Source organism: Podarcis bocagei (assembly GCF_964188305.1).
Source record: "Podarcis bocagei genome assembly, chromosome: 5".
In the NCBI taxonomy this organism is placed as follows: domain Eukaryota; kingdom Metazoa; phylum Chordata; class Lepidosauria; order Squamata; family Lacertidae; genus Podarcis; species Podarcis bocagei.
The window spans coordinates 58,539,692-58,560,975 of NC_138129.1; the positions used below are offsets into that span (position 1 = coordinate 58,539,692).

General features: G+C 46.1%; 1 protein-coding gene across 5 annotated transcripts in view; it reads right to left on the reverse strand.

The window, feature by feature from the left end:
* RAB3B (RAB3B, member RAS oncogene family) overlaps positions 1-19,356 on the reverse strand; it is a 61,275-nt gene extending 41,919 nt beyond the window's left edge. Inside the window, exons 1-2 of one of the 5 annotated variants that reach the window (XM_081193254.1) lie at positions 19,247-19,356; positions 8,906-9,133 (exon numbers count right to left, since the gene is read on the reverse strand). In XM_081193254.1, coding sequence (XP_081049380.1) covers positions 8,906-9,133 — 228 coding nt within the window. In that variant the 5' untranslated portion in view covers positions 19,247-19,356. The other 4 variants (XM_081193255.1, XM_081193253.1, XM_081193251.1 and 1 more) reach the window with 4 other exon arrangements.
* Positions 19,357-21,284: the final 1,928 nt, after the last annotated feature.

Here is a 21,284-nt window from a genome sequence, read left to right on the forward strand (position 1 = left end):
GTGTAGTCCAGCAATATCTAGAGGGACAAAGGTTCCCTGTCCCTGCTAAAGCACACTTATTTAGGATGAAGCTCCCATTTATTTCTGACTACGCAGTACAAAAGATTGTGCTGTGTAGTCTCTTGGGCTCATCAAACTAGTTTCACAGTTCTTTGGATCTTAGCTGTTGTTGTGAAGCTTTATTATTCACACATTTAAAAATGCAAGTGTCACAAACAATTATACTGCACAAAAGAACTTGCAAGAACCATGCATTTTAAAAAAAAACCCACTAACACAAGGAAATAATATCACCCAGATAAAAAGACTAAACTATTCCAATTTCGGAAATGTTTATTCAGTTCCTTGAACCAAATCACCTTCACAAATCAAAATATCTTAAGAGTACTAAATGTAAAAACACATTCTTTATTATATATCTTGTTTATGCCTTTGAGGTGGAACAGGCTATTTTTACACAGCACAACCACAATAGCTTTCAACAAAAGTGAGACTTTCAAAGCGGCTCCATTAATCTTTTTCTTTCCTTTTGTAATTCCTCCCTCATCCACAGCCTAAGAGGAAAAGTCACACTTATATACAAAACCCAGATCTTTTAACCAAGTAGAACAATGAGGGGGATAAGAAACAAAACAAAAGCTTGAGGCCTCATGCTCTTTTAACTACCTTAGAAAAAAACACAAAAAGCTCCATTACAAATAGATTCTAAATATTCAGATTATCAAAGGTTTGGGTGGGAGGAATGAAATGATGCGTCCATTGGGATTACACGCTGCAGTCTGGTAACCAAGAGATTCAGTTACAGATGTCAAAATGATTAGGATTCCACAGCACATACTTCATGTACCATCAGGTGTGAACATCTTTGTTTAGGGTAAAGACATCTTCCTGCACAGCTTCGCATTAATTCCCCCTGACGTGTCCAGAATCAGAAAAACATCAAACACCAGTAAGGTTATGCTGTTGTGAACAGCTTGCAGGGGGGAGCTGTGAAAGGGGGGATAGTTTCACTGTACTTAAAGACAGTAATGTGAACACAGCCCAAAGTTTGGTTGAGTCAATGATAGTACAGGGAGTATGGACAAAGGGAGAAGTATAGCCTGTCGAGGAGGTTGGTGTGTGTAACTCTGAGGTGAAGATTTGCTTGGTGATAAGTGGCAGTACAAGGAAAAAAATAGGTATGATTCCACCATTCTGCCCCCACCAGTTACCATGAATGTTGCTCAGAGAGAAAGAGAGAGAGATAATGCAGGAAGATATGGTCTGCCATTTTATTAAATACAATACAGAAAAAACAGAGGAAAGTGATTTCTATAGACTCTCCCTCCTCCCCACTGTGGGAACAGAAACTGATATCAAATAGTTCATGGAAGTGATTTAAGGAGCAGCTGAGAGGCTCTTCTGCCAACCAGGACCAACAAGAAATAATAAAATGGAAGTAATTAAAGTAACTAAATTTGCAAATAATAAGTGTTTAAAGCAGGAATGGCTAACTTGTGGCTCTCCAGATGTTGCTGGACTACAATTCCCATCACCCACCAATGGTCAAGCTGGCTGGGACTAAGGGAGTCCAACAACATGTGGATGCCCATAGGTTAGCTAACCCTAGTTGAAAGGAACAGGAACCCTACAAGCCTCTTCACACTAGACAGGCTAATGTTGCAGCTTCATTTGACTGCAAGAAAACAGTCTCAAGCTCAAGCCAGAAAACACAGGAGAACAACACAAAAAGCACTATAATGATAACACCACCATCTAAATGCTCTGTAAAAAGTGAGTGAGCAAAGCATGGCTGTTCCAGAGAAAAAAGTGTGAAGGCATCCTGAAAGAAGGATCACTTGAATCTGATTTCATACTGTCAGGGGTTTAGGTGCAGAGGCACGGGCAAGGGAGGAAACAGAGAGCGAAGGGGAGGAGACAGAGGAAAGGATGAGTGATGACGACGACCCGAGATCTCCCAGTCTTTCCAGTGAATCAGAGGATTCACAGAAAGGAGCACCAGTGGCCAGGGCAAGGGGGGAATCTAGAGAGGCACCCCAGGAAGATAGAGCCAGAGGAGACTCAGGGGGGAGCAGCTGGAAATCGGGACCAGCGTCACCGCCAGGAAGCAGGGAAGAGGAAAGGAGCCAGGGGGGAAGCGCTGGCAGCTCACCACAGGAGGGAGGGCAGGAGTCAGGAGTGGCCACACCTCCATCGGGGAGCGAAGAAACGGTTAAGAGGAAAGTGGAAGGTTGGGCGCGCGCGCCAAGTTCAAATGCAGAGGAAGGCGGCGCAGTGAGCAGCCCCGAAAGGGAACCAGGTCCTAAAGCCCGGCGCAAGGAGGCAGAAGGGTCCGGGTCAGCGTCAGAAGAATCCCGGAAGGAAGAAGCCCCGGGGGGTAGAGGGACCCAGAGGAGGACAGTCAGGAGGAAAAGGTGGAGCAAGGCTAGGATATTAAGTTGGTGCGCACGGGGCGGAGACTCAGACGGAGCCTCGCCGATCTAGCTAGTAGACGTAGAGTTGCAGACAGCAGCGTGAGAATGGAAACTGTAATTCAATAAAGACTTTTACTTAATGACCGCTGGCTAGCGTGATCCTCTGTGAGCTAGGATCTTGAAGCAGCTCTGACAGTAGGCTCCGTCTCCACATTGTGGGCATCTGCAGCCTCGAGGAGGGGAGAGAAACAGGCGCCCACTAGCGAGCTCACGAACGGCAGGAGACATGACGGCTGAGCAGCAGATAGAGGACCTCAGAAAAGCAGTGGCACAACTGAACGCCGAGGTTCTCGCATCCAGGAAGAGAGAGGACGAGGCAGCTGCCGCCTGCAGGGATCTCCAGGTCAGGTTAGACGTACTGGCAAAGCAAACACCCCGGCAGGAGGGAATTGGGTTGGCGAGACGGACAGGCGGACTGCTCTCTCACTTCGATGGGAACCTGCAACAGTATCCCAACTTTAGAGCCGACGTACTGTGCGCACTGCAACTGTTGCATAAAGACTTTAGAGATGAACAGGAGAGAGTGGGGTTCATCATGTCCCATCTGCATGGGGAGGCGAAAGCATGGTTGCGCAATTTATGGAGAGATAACGATCCGGCGCTCCAGAATGCGGATGCCTTTATTAAAGCGATGGATGGGTGTTTCTTATCAAGTATTGACATTGATCTTGCACGGAAGGAGGTGCATGGGCTGAGACAAGGGAGGGCCAGCGTCAGACAGTATCATGCCCGCTTTTTCGCCTTGGTCAGCGCCCTGGAATGGGACAGAGATTCGGCTCCTGTAAGAGACCTCTTTTGGGAGGGACTGCACAACTCGATTAAAGATGAGATAGCGAGGGGGGAGAGACCCCGAACCACCCAGGAGGTCGTTCAGAGGGCACTGGCTGTGGGGGTGAGGCTGGAAGGACGTCCGTGGAGCAAGGACGAAGGACGTGGAGGGCGCGAACCAGCCGGGGGCCCCTCCTTCTTTCCCAGAGAAGCAGCACGGGCGCAATCCACGCCTCCGCCAGGAGGAGGAGCCGAACCTATGGAGGTTGGAGGTGCAAGGGCTCAGTCAGCAACCAGAGCCCTAGCACCGGCAGCAGTGAAGGCGAAGCCTCCTAGAGGGACCAGGAAGTGTTACGTCTGTGAGCAGCCAGGGCATATGGCGAAAGAGTGTCCCCAGAGGCCCCACAAGCTTACTGCAGCCTCAGCAATGGTGACTGCAGCAACGCAGCAGGGAGGACCACAGCAGGGAAACGACGATGTCTGGCTGGAGGAAGAGGCACTGGGGCCCAGCCAGACGTGTTAGTGACGCAGTCCCCAGAGATTTTACAGCCAGTGAACCCCCTCCCGCCCAAACCAGTAGTGAGGCTCACAGCATCTCTCCAGCTGCCCACTGGAATCACCATGGACGTGCCAATCACCATCGACTCCGGCAGCAACGCGGACTTTATAGGGCAGGAATTTGTCGACAGGCACGCTGTGCAGTTGCTGCCGGCCACACTGCCCCTGCAGGTTGTCACTGTGGATGGCAGGGAGCTGCTAGGGGGGCAAGTGGTGAAGCAGACGCCACCAATGGTGATGCGACTTGGAAATCACAGGGAAGTCATCAGCTTCAACGTCACTCAACTGTCTGACACGCCCATTGTATTGGGCATGAGTTGGCTGGACAAGCACAGCCCAACGATGGCTTGGTTCCAGAGGCAGCTGGTTTTCGGCTCTTCCTTTTGTGCTGAACACTGCATCGTACCCAGGCAGGAAGGAGAGGAAGAGGAGTCACAGCTGCTGCTAGGCACGCTGCAAGCGATTCCCCACAAGTACGCAGAATTTCTGGAAGTTTTCTGCGAGAAGGAGGCGGACAGACTACCCCCTCACAGACCATATGACTGCAAAATTGACCTGCTGCCGGGGGCGGCGCTGCCTAAAGGGAAGCTGTATTCCATGTCTGAGGACGAACTGCAGGAACTCAAAGACTTCATCGATCATAATTTGGAGCGCGGTTTCATCCGAGAGTCTAAGGCAGCGGGGGGCAGTCCTGTATTCTTTGTTAAGAAGCGAGACACGCCCCAAAAAAGACTCGTAGTGGATTACAGGATTTTGAACAGTGTGACCAAGCCGTCGGACTTCCCCATGCCCCGCATCGACGACCTCCTGGCGAAGGTACGGAAGGGAAAGGTGTTCACCAAGTTGGACCTGCGGGGGGCGTACAACCTCATTCGCATGCGGGAGGGTGATGAGTGGAAGACAGCCATGTTCACGCCACTGGGTACCTACGAATACAGAGTTATGCCTTTTGGACTGCAAAATGGCGCTCACGTTTTTCAAGCATTTATGCATCACGTGTTGGCGGGACTTCTCTACAAGACGTGCGTCTGTTTCTTGGATGACATCCTGATCTTTTCGGAGTCGCAGCAAGAACATGACAAGCACGTCAAGGAAGTGCTGGGCAGGCTAAAGCAACACAGGCTCTACGCCAAGCTGGAGAAGTGCCAATTTGACGTGCCGGAGGTGGATTTTCTGGGCTACAAGCTGTCTGACAAGGGGCTCGCCATGGACAGCGCCAAGGTTCGAGCAGTGTTGGATTGGAAGAGCCCACGCAACCGGAAGGAGGTCCAACGGTTTGTCGGCTTTGCGAACTTCTATCGCAAGTTTATCAAGGGCTTCGCGATGCAGACGGCGGCCATCACTGACACCCTTAGCTCCAAGAAGAAGAAGTTCATCTGGACAGAGCAGGCGGAGCAGTCCTTTCAGGCCCTCAAGCGTCTCTTCGCGTCGGAAGAGCAGCTGCTTCATGTCAACCCCAGCATGCCGATGAGGGTGGAGACAGACGCTTCGGACAGAGCAGTGGGGGCGGTCCTGCTGCAGAAGGACCAGCAGGGCGTGTGGCGGCCGGGAGCGTTTTACTCCAGGAAGCTCAGCAAGTCCGAGCAGAACTACACCATATGGGACAGGGAGTTGCTGGCCATTCATGCAGCGTTCAAGGCGTGGAGGCACTTTCTGATCGGCGCCAAGCACACGGTGCAGGTTTGCACGGACCACAAGAATCTGGAACACTGGCGCACGGCACAGTTCCTGAACCAGAGGCAGATACGTTGGGCTGAGTTCTTTGCGGACTTCGACTTCCGAATAGAGTATGTCCCGGGGGACACCAACATCATGGCAGACGCTCTCTCCCGCAAGCCACAGTATCTGGAGGACGCAACACCAGCGGCCGCCATGCACATCTTTGCACCGACAGTGTGGGCGTGCGCCGCGGCGACCGTGGACCTAGAGGCGGTGCGGCGAGCGTTGCAGGGGGACTCCTTCGCACAAACGAAGATGGCAGAGGTGCGAGGGGGCAAGGCAGCGGCCGACGGTTTCCAGCTACGAGATGGATTGCTCATCCGTAAAGGGGCCATCTACGTGCCGGGTGACGAACTTCGAGCCAAGGTGCTACAGCAGCTGCACGACGCACCCACGGCCGGGCACTTTGGCAAGGAGAAGACGGTGGAATTAGTAGCCAGGGATTTCTGGTGGCCTGGAATGAGAGGGGAGGTCGCAGACTACGTGGCGAGGTGTGACACTTGCCAGAGGGCAAAGACGGTGCACAAACCGCCGGCTGGACTGTTGGAGCCGCTGCAAACTCCGGTCGAACCTTGGGAAAGGGTGGCTCTGGACTTTGTCACGGATCTGCCCAGCTCAAGGGGCAAGACGGCAGTGTTGGTGGTGGTGGACCTGTTCTCCAAGATGGCGCATTTCATTCCGTGTGCTAAGGTGGCCACGGCAGAGCAAACCGCCAAACTGTTCATAGACCACGTGTTCAAGGTTCACGGTCTGCCACGGTCTATTCTGTCCGACCGCGGGCGGCAGTTCATCTCGAACTTCTGGCAGAAGCTGATGGGCTTCCTAAACGTCAAGATCAATCTGGCGTCGGCGAGACACCCGCAGACCAACGGGCAAGCGGAGCGAGCCAATGCCATCATGCAGCAGTACCTGAGATGTTATGCGAACCAACAGCCTGCGATGTGGGTGGATTACCTGCCGCTTGCAGAGTTTGCCTACAACAACACGAAGCACGTATCCACGGGCGTCACGCCGTTCTTCGCCAACAACGGGCGGCACCCTAGAACCTTCCCGGGACTGGAATGCAGGGGAGAAGGGGAGCCGCAGTCAGCAGATGCGTTCGCGTCGGAGCTGCAGGAAGTCCACGATCAGCTGCGGCGTCACCTGGAGCTGGCTAAACACGCATACAAGGTACAAGCGGACAAACACAGAAGGGTTGGCGAAGAGCTCCACGCGGGAGACTGGGTCTGGTTAGCAGCCCACGCAGTGCCGGCCAGGTCGTTGGCCAAGAAGAAACTAGGGCATAAACAACTGGGGCCCTACCAAGTCGAAGAGCAGGTCAACCCGGTGGCTTTCAGGCTGGCGCTTCCGGAGGGTTCCAGAATGCATCCGGTGTTCCACAGATCGGTGCTCACTCCCTACAAGGCACCGCACAGGTTCCAGGAACCCGGAACGGCGCCGAGTCCGCTCAGAGAAGGAACGGGGCACGCGGGAGTGGCACAGGAGGAGCGCATCAACGAAGTCACGGAGATTTTGGACTCCAGATGGGGGGAAGAGGGAGTAGAATACTTTCTCGCCAGGGAGGGCACCCCGGCCAGTGCGAACAGCTGGGTGCCGGGCTACGCTTTAGACGAACCTCTGCTCAAAGACGAGTTTCATGCCCTCTTCCCACATAGACCTATGCCAGCGGACTTTTTCGACGACTGGCTTTTCACGCCCACGCTTTCGGACAGCACGTTCAGGGGGTTCGACTCGGACGAGGAACCGACACGAGACGTCCGTTCCCCGGAGGGGTCACCCTCGGGATCTGTCTCAGAACCCTCGTATTGGTGGGACGATAGGCCGGAGGAGCAGTTCCGCAGGAAGTGGCTGGACTGTTCCGGCCGAGCAACGCCGCCTGGAGGAAGTGCGGGAGAGACGGACATGGACATTTTCGGGGACGACCCTGGTTTCGAGCACGGCGGCACAGAGATGGAAGAGGAGGTGACTGTCGTCAACGAGAGCAGGGAGGAAGACCCGGAAGAGTTCCGATGGAGGCCTGCCACGGGAAGCGACCGATATCCGACGTTCGTCCCTTTGCAACAGCAGCCCCCAGCTCCAGCACCGGAAGGAGGGGAGGGGGGACTGGGGGGCTTCGAGGGGGGGATGGATGTCAGGGGTTTAGGTGCAGAGGCACGGGCAAGGGAGGAAACAGAGAGCGAAGGGGAGGAGACAGAGGAAAGGATGAGTGATGACGACGACCCGAGATCTCCCAGTCTTTCCAGTGAATCAGAGGATTCACAGAAAGGAGCACCAGTGGCCAGGGCAAGGGGGGAATCTAGAGAGGCACCCCAGGAAGATAGAGCCAGAGGAGACTCAGGGGGGAGCAGCTGGAAATCGGGACCAGCGTCACCGCCAGGAAGCAGGGAAGAGGAAAGGAGCCAGGGGGGAAGCGCTGGCAGCTCACCACAGGAGGGAGGGCAGGAGTCAGGAGTGGCCACACCTCCATCGGGGAGCGAAGAAACGGTTAAGAGGAAAGTGGAAGGTTGGGCGCGCGCGCCAAGTTCAAATGCAGAGGAAGGCGGCGCAGTGAGCAGCCCCGAAAGGGAACCAGGTCCTAAAGCCCGGCGCAAGGAGGCAGAAGGGTCCGGGTCAGCGTCAGAAGAATCCCGGAAGGAAGAAGCCCCGGGGGGTAGAGGGACCCAGAGGAGGACAGTCAGGAGGAAAAGGTGGAGCAAGGCTAGGATATTAAGTTGGTGCGCACGGGGCGGAGACTCAGACGGAGCCTCGCCGATCTAGCTAGTAGACGTAGAGTTGCAGACAGCAGCGTGAGAATGGAAACTGTAATTCAATAAAGACTTTTACTTAATGACCGCTGGCTAGCGTGATCCTCTGTGAGCTAGGATCTTGAAGCAGCTCTGACACATACACAAGAAGACACACTGTAACAGCTGTCCCAAATGATCTCAGTAACCCATAAAGAGCAATGACAATAGTTTCAGAACCAGATTCTGGGTTGGATCCAGCCTACTTTACTCATGGGTTGCTTCCACTAGGGGTAGGCAAGGAGATGATTTTTATTCCTCCTTGTGCCCCCCAACAGCTGTTTCAGAGGGTTGGAAAACTTTACAGAATAGTATGTCAGGTGTTATTGGGTGAGGGGACGTCAGAGGAAAGGGGAATCAGCAAAAATCACCCTCATCCCTCCAGCAGAAGGCTTCCCCTGGATCTCAGTTCCTACCACAAATGGAAGAAGCCCTTCCATTAGAAGAAAGGACAGAAGGTAAACAAATAATTAATACATCTTCTGCTTAAATAAAATGCAAGCAAAAGGCCCGTGTAGTACAAATATGCCATAACCACAATTTGATCCACTTTCCATGACATTAGTGCATAAGGTTAATGATTCCAGAATAAATGATACTCACCCAAATCTGCAGTTTTACCCTCTTGTCATTCCTGTAAACAGTCTTCACTTTGAAGTCGATCCCCACAGTACTGACAAAGGCTGGTGTGAAAGTGTCATCAGCATATCTAAAGAGGAAGGAAGTCTTGCCCACGCTGCTGTTGCCAATGATCAGGAGTTTGAACATATAATCAAAGTTCTGGTCGGAAGCATCCTTGTGTCCATATCTGGCATCTGTTACGGAAGCCATCTAAGGAAAGAGTAGCACATTTTTCTCTGTGATTTAATTTATTCAGGAACAGAATATGCACTATGCAATCCCTTCTCACATGCCCTCATCTCCAGGTGACCAAGAGTATCAAAGCTGATAGCAGTGATTGTATAATCTGGAACTCATGGCCCCATTCCAGGAGCAATACATATACGGATCTATCAAGAGTAAGCAATTGCTTTTTCATACTTGCAGGACCTGATTCAGAAGCGGATCTGCACATAACACCTGCTTCCATAATCATAACATAGTGAGGGATGCATGTGGTTTATTTCTGTTTAGATTTATAAAGAAAATACATGTGTGGATAATTCTATAGACTACTCAATGAGTACTGTATTTGATAACAGGTGTTGACAGTGCCCTGATCAAGATAAACTGAGAATAGCTTAGAAACACAGCTTATGAATAACTCTGCCATATTCACCCTATCCCTAGGATTGATTATGAACAGATAGCACATTTTAAAGATGATTAATCCTGCCTACATTAGGTGCTGATATGAACTGAACAGATCAAGTTTCATTATTAGAATTCAGTGTCGTTGGCTAACATTTCGCAATGAAGAAGGAAAAAACATCCTACTTTGTGCCAAGGCTAAATGGAGCCACCTGGCTCCCAGATTGTATTAATTATTGCATTGTTTACTGAACAGCAGCTAAAGTGATAGATTCCTGCTCCCATGTTAATCCGAGTGCATCAAAACGTCACAGGTGACACTCTTATAAGGAGAGGTATTCTGTCATTTTCTCATTCAGGTACCACATGGATATTATATTTTGAAATTTCCCCAGGATGGTAAGTCAGTTCTTCTCACTAATAAAAAGAAAGGATTCCAAATAAGATTGTCATTGTGGAGATACTATGTACAATAAAACTGACTTATAGAAGGCTATTAGGAGAAAACTTACCGTAAGTGTGACAGATGAAAACCTTTCCCATTAAAAGTATTAATGCCAGTTACCTAGTCAGTTTGATTCTGGCACTTTTCTTGCTCCTTGCAAATTTCCCCACTGGGAAATTCATTACTTCTTATCAATATAGTAGATTCCAATTTGCCATGTCAATTTCATTGTAACTGGACACTGCAAAGCTTATTGCTTGTACATTTCTCCCTTAGGAAAAAGCACTGGGCTTCTTAGCAATGAAAGCAGAAATGTATGAACATGGTGAGGAACAGCTTATTAATATACCCACCTAGAAGCTGGTGCGGAAAGAAAAAGAGGGAATAGTTTAAGAAATATAAATGTAAATGTCAACTAATAAAAGGGTTAAGCAGCGAAGGAATAATATTCCCCTCCCATCTTTTGCTCCAGTATTGTATACACTAAAAATGCATGAAGATGAACCCACAAAATGTTTACACACATTGTTAAGCAGACTATAACGGGATACCTCTGGGGCATCTGCTCCCTATGGTCTTCACCTCTTTTCATCTGGTAACAGTTCCTGCCTTGAAACAACTGCTTCAAATGGCAACTACTCAAATAGTCAGGCCTGTATATAGGTCGGAATCTATATGCAATGGTCAGCCTGGAATTCAGAATATGGAATAGTTGTTGTTGTTTTAATCACAGTTGCAGAGAAAAGTCTGAAAAGAGGGTTGTCAAAAAAAAAACAACAACCCAGGTTGGTAGGATTTCTGTCTTTTCCATTCCCTAATCCCAGAGCTTGCCTGAATATATGTGGAGTTGCTATGTACAATACTAGGTGCTTGCTTCTGTTATTATTACCTGCACGTCTCTGAATACTTATGGTACTTACTTACTTACTTACTTATTAGATTTATATAACCTTCCTCCTTTATTTAGGGCAGAGGTGGGAACTTGCAGTCCTCCTAATGTTGTTGGATTATAACTCCCTGATTCCTGACTAGCCTCCTGAACCAATATGTGAACTAAAACACAGCTATCCTTAAAAATTCACATGTTTTGGAATTTTGAGATGCAGTTCTCCAGCCAAATAATACAAACAATAATGTATCTATTAGGAGGAAATGCACATTAGTGAAAATAGCATACAAAAATGCATTGTATTAAGTTGTTGAGCTTTAGTTTTTGAGCTATTTTTTTAATTAAATTCACAAAATTCTACACTGCCAACATGGGCTGCTATATATACAGATTTTCCCAGACATTCCGGCAATTTTTGCCCAGGCACTGTTTACAAGGGCTGAATACTGGCTATGTCTGGGAAATTTCAGACATATGACAACCCTATATAAAGGAAAATTGGTTGGAAACATGTGTCTATTGGTCAAAGCTGCATACAAAAATGTGTTTATTGAGAGAAATTCACACTAAAATGCTGACAGATTTTCATGAGGATTTTTTAAAAAAGTAATACAGAGATTGCTATGGAAATGTGGAGAACCTAATTTAAAATGAGAAAAATGAGAAACTTTGAAAAGCGAAAATAACTGATTTGTCCATCCCTCATCCCTGACCATTGGCCAGGCTGGCCAGGGCTGATGGGAGTGGGAGTCCAACAACATTTGGAAGGCCACAAATTCCCCATTCCAGATTTAGGGAGATCCCAGTGTAGGGATGATTCTATGCAAGTCAGACAATACTAATTGTTTACTGACTACTCAGACACAGAATGTTCACCTGCCAGCATCCATATGTATTCTACTCATCTACAGTACATCCATGCTGCATTCAGTGACTGATGCTACTCTAGGGAACTTCTGCATGCGAAGCTTGTGCTTGAGCGTTGAGCTATGGTCCAGTGTGAATGTGTGGCTGGGGTGAGCAGCCACAAGTGCTGCAACAGTCCTTTATATAATGATCAGGATCAACTATTAAGAATTCAACCAACAATCTGACCCCTTCGCCCAATTACAGGCTAGTGGGTCTGTCTAATATGAAACACATATCCTAGCTATATATAAAAATAAAAATAGAAACTGATCAGAGAAATAAAATCACTGCCCAGACTGTTTTGTGGTACAACTGTGAGTCATAAGATGCATTATGCATTATGCATTTGACATTCTGTATTTCTGTACAAGAGGGCAGCTGATATAAACAAATTATACTAAGGGTGCAGTCTCTGGCGTATCAACACATTTTCTCTTGCAGCAAACAAATAATGTGCTGTTGTGCTCACTATCAGCCTAATCACACAGAAGGAAGAAGAGCAGCAGAGAGGTCAGGTCCAAAGCAGAGCTGAGAATACATAACATACATAAATATATAATTTAATTTGCGTGCCGCCTTTCCACAATTCAAACCATGCTCAAGGCAGCTTACAACATAAAAAATATGTAAGTACAGTGGTACCTCGGGTTAAGTACTTAATTCGTTCCGGAGGTCCATACTTAACCTGAAACTGTTCTTAACCTGAAGCACCACTTTAGCTAATAGGGCCTCCTGCTGCTGCCGCGCCGCCGGAACACAATTTCTGTTCTCATCCTGAAACAAAGTTTGTAACCTGAAGCATATGTAACCCGAGGTACCACTGTACAACATAACAAAAGTAGTAATAAACAAGAAATAAAACATTTTAAAAAGCCACAACCAAACTGAACAATTTTCACATAAATTACAAGAACTAAAATAAAAATACAATAAAGCAGCAATAACAACTGCAAGTACGACACGCACCCCACCCCACCCCCCACAACAAAAAACCCTAAACAGTATGTATTTGCATTCCAGGATGAAAGAAACTCATAAATCTCATTTTGGCTTTGGTTACATTTACTTATTGAGGCAGTGCTCACTAGTTCAAAGGGGATGATTAAGACAGCGACTTCAAATGTATATGTTGCCACAAGCACAAATCACTGGTCTATGTGTGTGATCAGTGGTGCAGATTATTTCACACAGCTCCCAACTGGACTGCCACTTCTGCATTTCATCTACAGAGAAAAACAGTTGACATGAACTGAGGAGGATGACCTCAAAATGGACATACGAATTTGCTCTGTTTACAGGTGTCAGTGCATAATTCCTGAGGCTGACTGTTTCCCATCTTTTGACTATGATTCTGCTATATGATCTTAGGAGTCTGAAATTTTGGAATGCGTTGGAAAAAGGCAGATGCTAAGAATTCTACAAGAAATATTAGCACCCAGCATGCCCTTTCACAAGGAAAAAGGCTCATTTACATTTAAGTATATGGAAGCTCTTCCCCAGATTGTGATCTTGATGTGTACCCCCATAGTTTTCTTCTACAGCTGAGTAAGGATGGGGAGCTTGTGGCTTTCCAGATGTTCCTGGACTCCAGCTCCCATGATCTCCAACCCATGACCGCGATGACTGGGGTGGATGGGAGTTGGGAGTGTGGTGTAGCAGCTAAGGGGGTTGGAGTAAGACCTAGGAGACCAGGGTTCAAATTCCCACTCAGCCATGAAGCTCACTGGGTGACTCTGGGCCAGTCACTCACTCTCAGCATTTCTACCTTACAGGGTTGTTGTAAGGATAATGTAGAGAGACAGAGAACTATGTACACCAACTTTTGCTTCTTGGAGGAAAGGTGTGATATAAATGTAAAAATAAATAAAATAAAATCTGAACAGCCGTAGTTTTCCTACTCCTGGTTTAGAGGCAACTAATAATCAATAAAAGGATTTGTCAATAACAAATTCTTGATATATATCATTTTGGAGGGTAATGTATAACAGATCCAAAAGTATTTTAAAGCAGAGAGCCTCCAGCTTTGTTACAACCACCAGACAGAGTTGATTATAAAATTGGATTATCTGCCATTTACAGTAATCTAGTTTAAATCCTTATTATAAACCTCTCTCATCCAACAGCTTTTTGGGAGACTAGTGATTGCACCAAGGTCAATCTAGAAGCACGAGTACTTTCCCGTCTAGCAAAAGGAGATTCTTTCTATCTACCCGGTTTTTCTAAACAAAGATTCTGAAGTATAATTTTCCTGACCTACAGACATTTGTGGTGGTGGTGGGAATTAGAAATCTCCACAGTCTTTTGAGTTTATTGCCCCTACCTAGGGACCACTGGAACTGACAGAGCGCATTCTGACCATAAGCAGCTTTAAATGTGCAGAAATAGCACTTGTGTAGAATGAACCCTTCCTGGTGTGTACTGATTCAAACTGCAATAGAGGGTTTCATATCTGAGAGTTCCTCCTCTAAAGAAGAAGAGATTTATGCCTCTGAATACAAGTTGCTGGGGAACATGACTGGGAGAATGCTGTTGTGCTCATGTCCTGTCTGTGGGTTTTGACCACTGTGAGAAGTGGATGTTGGACTAGGTGAGCCTTTGGTCTGATCTAGCAGCGCTCTCATGATCATCATTTAAAAGACTTCTATTCCTCTTGCTAGGACAATCAATACACAAAGCAGTGTATAATCCATAAATTCATCAAAACAGTTAAAACAACAACAAAACAAAAAGTCATTACATTTAAACAATAAAATCAACTAGGGACAATAGCCTCTACTTTCCAGCTTCCCTATATAAAAACCAAATGCAGACATGTCTTCAATATGCCTGCCTAACTTTTCATTGGTTGACTGAATGCCATAGGTCATGGGCCAACACAGAAAAGGCCCTGTATCTTGTACCCACCGGCCTAAAGGAATTTACTAAACAAGATCTCCAACACAGATTGTAGCTTCTTTTCTTATGCTCCTATCATGTGGTTTGGTGTCTTTCTCGTGTGTAAGATGAGACAGATCTTTAAATCCGCCTCTCCACCCCCCCCATATTATAATACAAAGTATTCCAAGTTTCAATATTGGTTTAATATGGTTTAATAATTTTAGAGGTAGATACCTGCACGTTGATCATTTTTAATATTGAGACATTGCAGCTAGTGTGATAGTGACATGTTGGGTTGCATAGAAATCATTGGTATAGAACAGCATTAGTTAAAACAAACTTAGCATATAGAAGGCCTGATAACAAATAAAAATACAATATAACTTCACTATTACTTATAATTTTGCCTTTTTACTATGAGAAAATTAATACAAAACTAGGCGGGGGATGCAAGAGAAGCAACAGCAAAAATCCTCCCTGCAGATCATCCTTCCTTCAACTCAAGCAGCATTTCACTAACGTTCCTCCATTTTTCCTATGTTGGCACCATATCACCATCTTTGCCTTTGCAATTCAGTTAACTATTTTACAAAATTTGTGGCAGAATTCCTACTGGGGACTTTTTGTCCACAAATACTATCCTTGGGTGACCAAGCTTCTCTGGATCCCAGTTGCCACATATCAGCTGAGATCAATGCCCACTCCCTTCAAGCTTATTTCCTCATTCCACATTGCTCTATTCCCTGGTTCCATAGTCGGGTGCTTGCCTCCCTTCCAATTAACATCCGAAACCTTCCCCAAAAATTCTACCAAAGTTACAGACACATAGATAGGCTATTCTTCAGCATAATCTATTTTGAAACTCTCGCTTGTGTAATGTCATGATAACCACAATATATTCTTAACACATTCTCTGGATTTTCTAGCTACAGGTTTTGTTTCTGTGTTTTGCAAAGCCTGGATGTTTTGGTGTAATATTAACAGATTCCCGCACATGAACCTCCATAATTTTATTGATTTAACTTCACAGCCCTGGTAACTTTAATGTAATATATATCCATACACACACATGCACACACACTCAAATGGAATATATTTTCAAATACATTCACTAGATTTTGATCACTCACCCTCCTCCACTCAGCTTAGTTCAAACTGTAAAGCTATGCCCTTTATCAGAACACAAGCTCCACAAAAATCTTCCCAGCTCTAAGATGTAGCTGTCCACTGTTTTTTAAAATTTAATGTGGCAATCCTACTATCCTGGAAAGTTAGCTCACATTTTACTCCTGAGATTAGTTTTGCATCAATATTGCTCACATACTCTCAATATTTCTTGCTGTTTCCATTCATACACTGCTAACAGCATACATGCATTAGGCAAGACCCATAGTATTTTTCTATTATAAATGAAGTTAAAGTCTGAACTGCAGTCAAATACGCCATGAATAATCTGTAAGAAGAGAATCTGAAAAACAAGCAAGGCCCCAAACAATTAGAAGAGCATAATTTAAGGCAAAACTCTGGGATTTCAAATAATTTAGTGTGAGTGTGTGTGTGTTAATGAAGCCAGGTATAGCAATTCACTTATTAATTCTGATAAACCAAGAAATGGGAAAAATCTATATGACCAGCAGAGCTAAATGCATTGGCTATATTTGAAGCATAACCTATTACACTCGACTATTTTTCTAGAAAACTGTTACACATTTCCAGTGAATGAGATGATGCAAAAGGTAAGGAAGCATACTGCAAGTGGCTGCCAACCATCACTCAGCTGCTAAGGGCTTAGCACCATCCTTGACAAAGAAACTGTGTGTGTATGTGCACACACATATACACAATTGTTGACAGGGCTATTTTAAAATTTGCTCCATTTTATCCAAAACAAGGAAAACGATGCTGAAAGAAATCAAACCTAGACTGATTCTGTAAAAAATCATTTCCTGATTGTTCTCCTCCAATAGGTTTTATACTGTGCTGGGCTACTAAGGCAAGGAGAAAGACTGAGGAACCCTCTCCACTTCTCCCTGTTTGTTTGTTTGTTTGTTTGTTATTAATTAAATTAATAAGATACGCTCAATAAACCCGGGAGGAAATCAAACATTTTAACCGGAAAGATCTGCCCCTAAATCTCAGATAGAGATAGACGTGGCAGGAAAAGCCCTCTGCATATGCTCTGAGGCACGCCGTCCAATTTCCAGAGTTGAGCCTTAGCTCTAAAAAGCCTAATCTGCGGCTCTAATGTCGTCCCTCCGTTCCCACGAGCGCTAGGATATTTGCGCGCACATAAACCCTGGTTGCGCCTTGCAATGAGAATCCCGGGGCTTCCGGGGCTCGCTCTTTGCGGCGGGGAAGGGGAGATGCGAAGCAGGCGGCTGCCGGGCGACGGGGAAAGTTGCGCGGGGGACCGGTGGGTCCCGTCTTCTCCTCCGCGCTCTTCTTACCTGGGGCGCGGCGCAGGGAAGGGAGCCGCTCGGCGCGCAAAGCGAGGGAGGCTGGAGCCAAGAGCAGCGGCGAGCAGGAGGCGCTTGGTGGGAGATTCAGCCGAGCCCGAGCTGCGTGCGCTCCCGAACCTCTGGGCGGAGAAGAGCGTGCGTGTGTCCGGCTTAGCGACGGATCCTCTCACCCGGCGCAGCAGAAGACAACCCTCGGGGCGGAGCTCCTGCCACAGGCCTCCCGCCTTCTTCCCCACGCGGGGCAGAATAAGTGGAAACCGGCGGACGCAGCGGGTTTCTCAGCCGCTGCCCGGGTTGCCCCTCTCTCCTACAGAGCCGCATCCATCCCAACCCCTCCTGTCATCTCAACCTGCCCGTCTAATTTACATACCATCGTATCCTCCTTTCTTATTGATTCACTTAGATTTAGTCTTACATTTCTCGCTTTGTCTCCGTAGAGCTCCACACACGCCTCTCGCGCTCTCCCCCTCGGAGGGAGGATAAGAGGGGCAGCAGGTCAAATGGGTTGGGGATTTCGAGGGCTTGTCAGGAGGCCCCACTAAAGCAGTTGAGGGTCGTGGGTTGTCCAGCTGTGGTTTCCAAGTTGACCCCCGCAACAATCATTCCTTGTTTTTTGTGTTTTTTTTAAAGGCCTTTGAAGGGAATGAAGTAATATTCTACAAGGATGCGAGGAGTAAATAACATTATTAATCTGGATTTGGCTCCATTCGTCTTGGTTTGCTGGGTCAACCTGGTTTGAATTAGCTATAGTTAGCAGGCTGAAAATGATTTCAGGGTTGGCTAGTTTAGCACACATATAGCGTGCAGCTACACCCCGCAAGTGGGTACCTCCACCTGGTGGTGAACGAGGAGTATTTTAAAATGACAAATTTTAAAACTTTCCTTCCTTTATGTAGGGAAACACGTTTTTAAGGCAATAGTTTTTCACAAGCGAAATAATCTGGAACAGGGCTACCCTTGAGGTGGGTCCTAAAGCTGCAGCTGGTGCCTTGCTTGCGAGATTTGCATGGGGGCCAATCTGCAATCCTGCCAAGTTCAAGGTGTTGGTAATAGCAGATACTGTACAGCTCTCTATACTGCTCAGGACCAAGTTACTTGAGAGACTATCTTGTTACTTACTTTCTTACCTACTTATATCTCACTTTACCCCCTGACGGGACTCAAGGCATTTTACAGCTAAAAACAAGAACTGCTAACAATATTTTAAAAAACATTAAAATACAATTAAACATTGGTGGAATTAAAACTATAGAGATATATAAAATCTGTTTTAAAAATGCCAGTAATTACAATAAAAACAGTAGAGCACCAGCCCTTTAATTAAAAGCAGTCAATTCCCAAAAGCCCGTATAAAGTCTTCACCTGCCGGCAGAAGGACAGCAAGGAACTTCTCTGGGGTGGGAGTTCCAAAGTCTGGGAGCAGCCACCGAGAAGGCTCTCTTCTGCCTTACATACCCAGTAGGAAAATAATTGTGGTCTGCGGAAGAGGTCCTCCTGCAAGCTCCAAAGAAATCAGAAGCCTATTCTACAGTAACTCAGCAGGGCTTTCAGTGTGACGGCCTCCGTTCTGTGGGAAAACATTCCTGTCCAGAGGGGACATGCGCCAACTATCCACACATTCTGGAAGCAAGTGGAAACATTTTTTGTTCTGATGCATGAATGGGTTTCTGCCATGGGTGTCTATTTCGTATTGTCTTCTTTTTGAATATATCATTTTGGTTTTTCAGTTTTCTGCTTTTTTATTGTGCATCACTTTGAGATACTTCACAGAATCATAGAGTTGGAAAGGATCACGAGAACCATCTAGTCCAGTGTTTCCCAACCCCCCATAAGCAAAAATCAGTAAAAATCAATACATATCTGAGGTTCTGGTGCAAAAAGATCTCCCCCCCCCCCCAAATCCTGGCTACACCCATGGCTAGGTGCTGGGGTGGATTTCACCCTGCAACTTGCAATGCTGGGCCGATACTGCCTACTGGCCCTGCACCCCTCAGCAATATCCGAAGGCTCAGACCTTGCAGTCAGGCGCAGGCTGCCACCGAGCCCAGCGGTGGCGGCAGCCACATGCGGCTCCAGCTCATCCAGCCCTACCCATTGCCACCACCCCACCTGACCTGGGGGTTCTGGATTGCGGGCTCTTCTGGTCAAAACGGGATCTCCCTCTTCCTCCAGAAACAAACCAGGACTGCTCCAAGAAAACACATGTAGCAAAAAGGAGCGCTAGGCCCTGGTGGGCCGACCCCTTACCCGCTTGTGATTGGCCAGCCAATCAGGTTTGGTTTTGGCTTTTAAAAGGTTTTCCTTCACTTCTCACTTCCCTTTGTTGCCCTCTAGCCTGGTGCTGCAGCCACCCATTTATGTGATGTTCACCAATATCTCATTTGGAATATCCTGGGGGGCCCCGGTTAGGAAACACTGACCTAGTCCAACCCCCTGCAATGCAGGAATATTTTGCCCAATATGGGGCTTGAACCCACACCCCAGATTCTCTACCAATTAAGCTAACTTGAGTTCTTGCACAGAATTAGTAAATTAAAAATAAGAATAATGATGATTATGTTTGTGGAAATAAATACGTATTAAGATTGTCTCCTCTTGCTTGATAGATATTTTACAAGGATTTTTTTTTCTTCCAAAATGGAAATTCACCCATTTGATTACAACTCATTTCTGAAATAAATCCATGCACATAAGCCAAAAGATAGAGCCAGACAGTAATTAAGCACTTGGCAGCAAGTGCAGAAATTGGCCAAATTCATATGCTTAGATTACTGTAGTGCTCTTTTCATAGGGCTGCCTTTGACAACAGTCCAGAAACTTCAACTGGTGCAAACTCAAATACTAGAATGCATGTGAAAGGCAGGGCTTTAGGCAATTTTCAGTTGTGTTACCCGTCTTATGTCTGGAAGTGCTGACACTAACCTTTAAAACATTGGTTTGTAATCAGATGATCTGAAGAACCCCTTCTATCTGTATGGATTTGTCTTTGCAACCCTATTCACACTCACCACTAAGGTCAGTCCAGCAGACAGGTACCTGAGATAGGGCATTTGCTTGGTGGCCCAAACCTCTGGAATTTAATTTCCCAATAACTCTGCTTGGCCTTTCTTGTGTCGTTAAGTAGACAACCCTAAAGACTAAACCCACAACATCAAAAATTGTATTTATTTTTCATTGACCTGTATATGATTTTGTATATAGCTATTTTTATCATGTCAATTGTTTCAAGCTTCATTGCAAGCTAACTAGTGCAAGCTTTCCCTAAAAGTCAGAACCAGAATGTATGAAATAGCTAACCGTGGCTTATTGTACATACTGAAACCAGCAGTCACTACAATTCCAGGTCCTGTTCATAGAAACAGCTACCACATTACTGCATTGGGCGAAGCTCATATGAATATACCACTTCTGTACATCATAATTACTCTGGTTCCCATGATGGCTGTAGCATTTTTTCCAGTTATTGATATGACTGGACAACTAAGACAAGCGCCTACAGAGAATTTACACAGAACTGCTGTTTTACAGAAATGGTGAGCCCAAACAAAGTATCAGGGCTATAATCTTCTGTAGACTGAGCAAGTAAAAATGGTACGTAAACACACCATTAAATTTATTTGATAAATGCATGGTATTAATTATTAAGAGTGAATCTAATAGTGCCTTCTTGAGAAAGTCATGCCATCTTTGGCCAAAGTATCGGCTGATTTCCAGATGCAGAGAACATTCCACTAAACTAAGGCAGAAGAGTTTTTAAAGTAATAAAATAAAATGATATATTGTATTAAATGATTGAAAAATTTAATGTGTGTAAAGGCAACTCTTCATTAAAAAAAAAAAAGTTTTTATGGATGTAGTACATATAAAGTAATATCTGACCACAGCAGCTTGAATCTGCTAAAAACATACTATTTATGCCAGAAAGGGTTTTACATTTACGCACTGAAGGTTTTTTGGTGTTTTTAAAAAAACTTTCATAGCTCCTCATTCAACATTCAGCAAGAAAGGCAATAGAAATCAGTTACCTATAGTAAACTTTGATTTTACTGCAATGTTGTTGTTACGCTATTTTATTGCTGTAAACCACTTGGAGATTTTTTTGTCTTGAAATGAAATGTATTACATACAAGGAAAGCATGCCAGTAAGTTCCC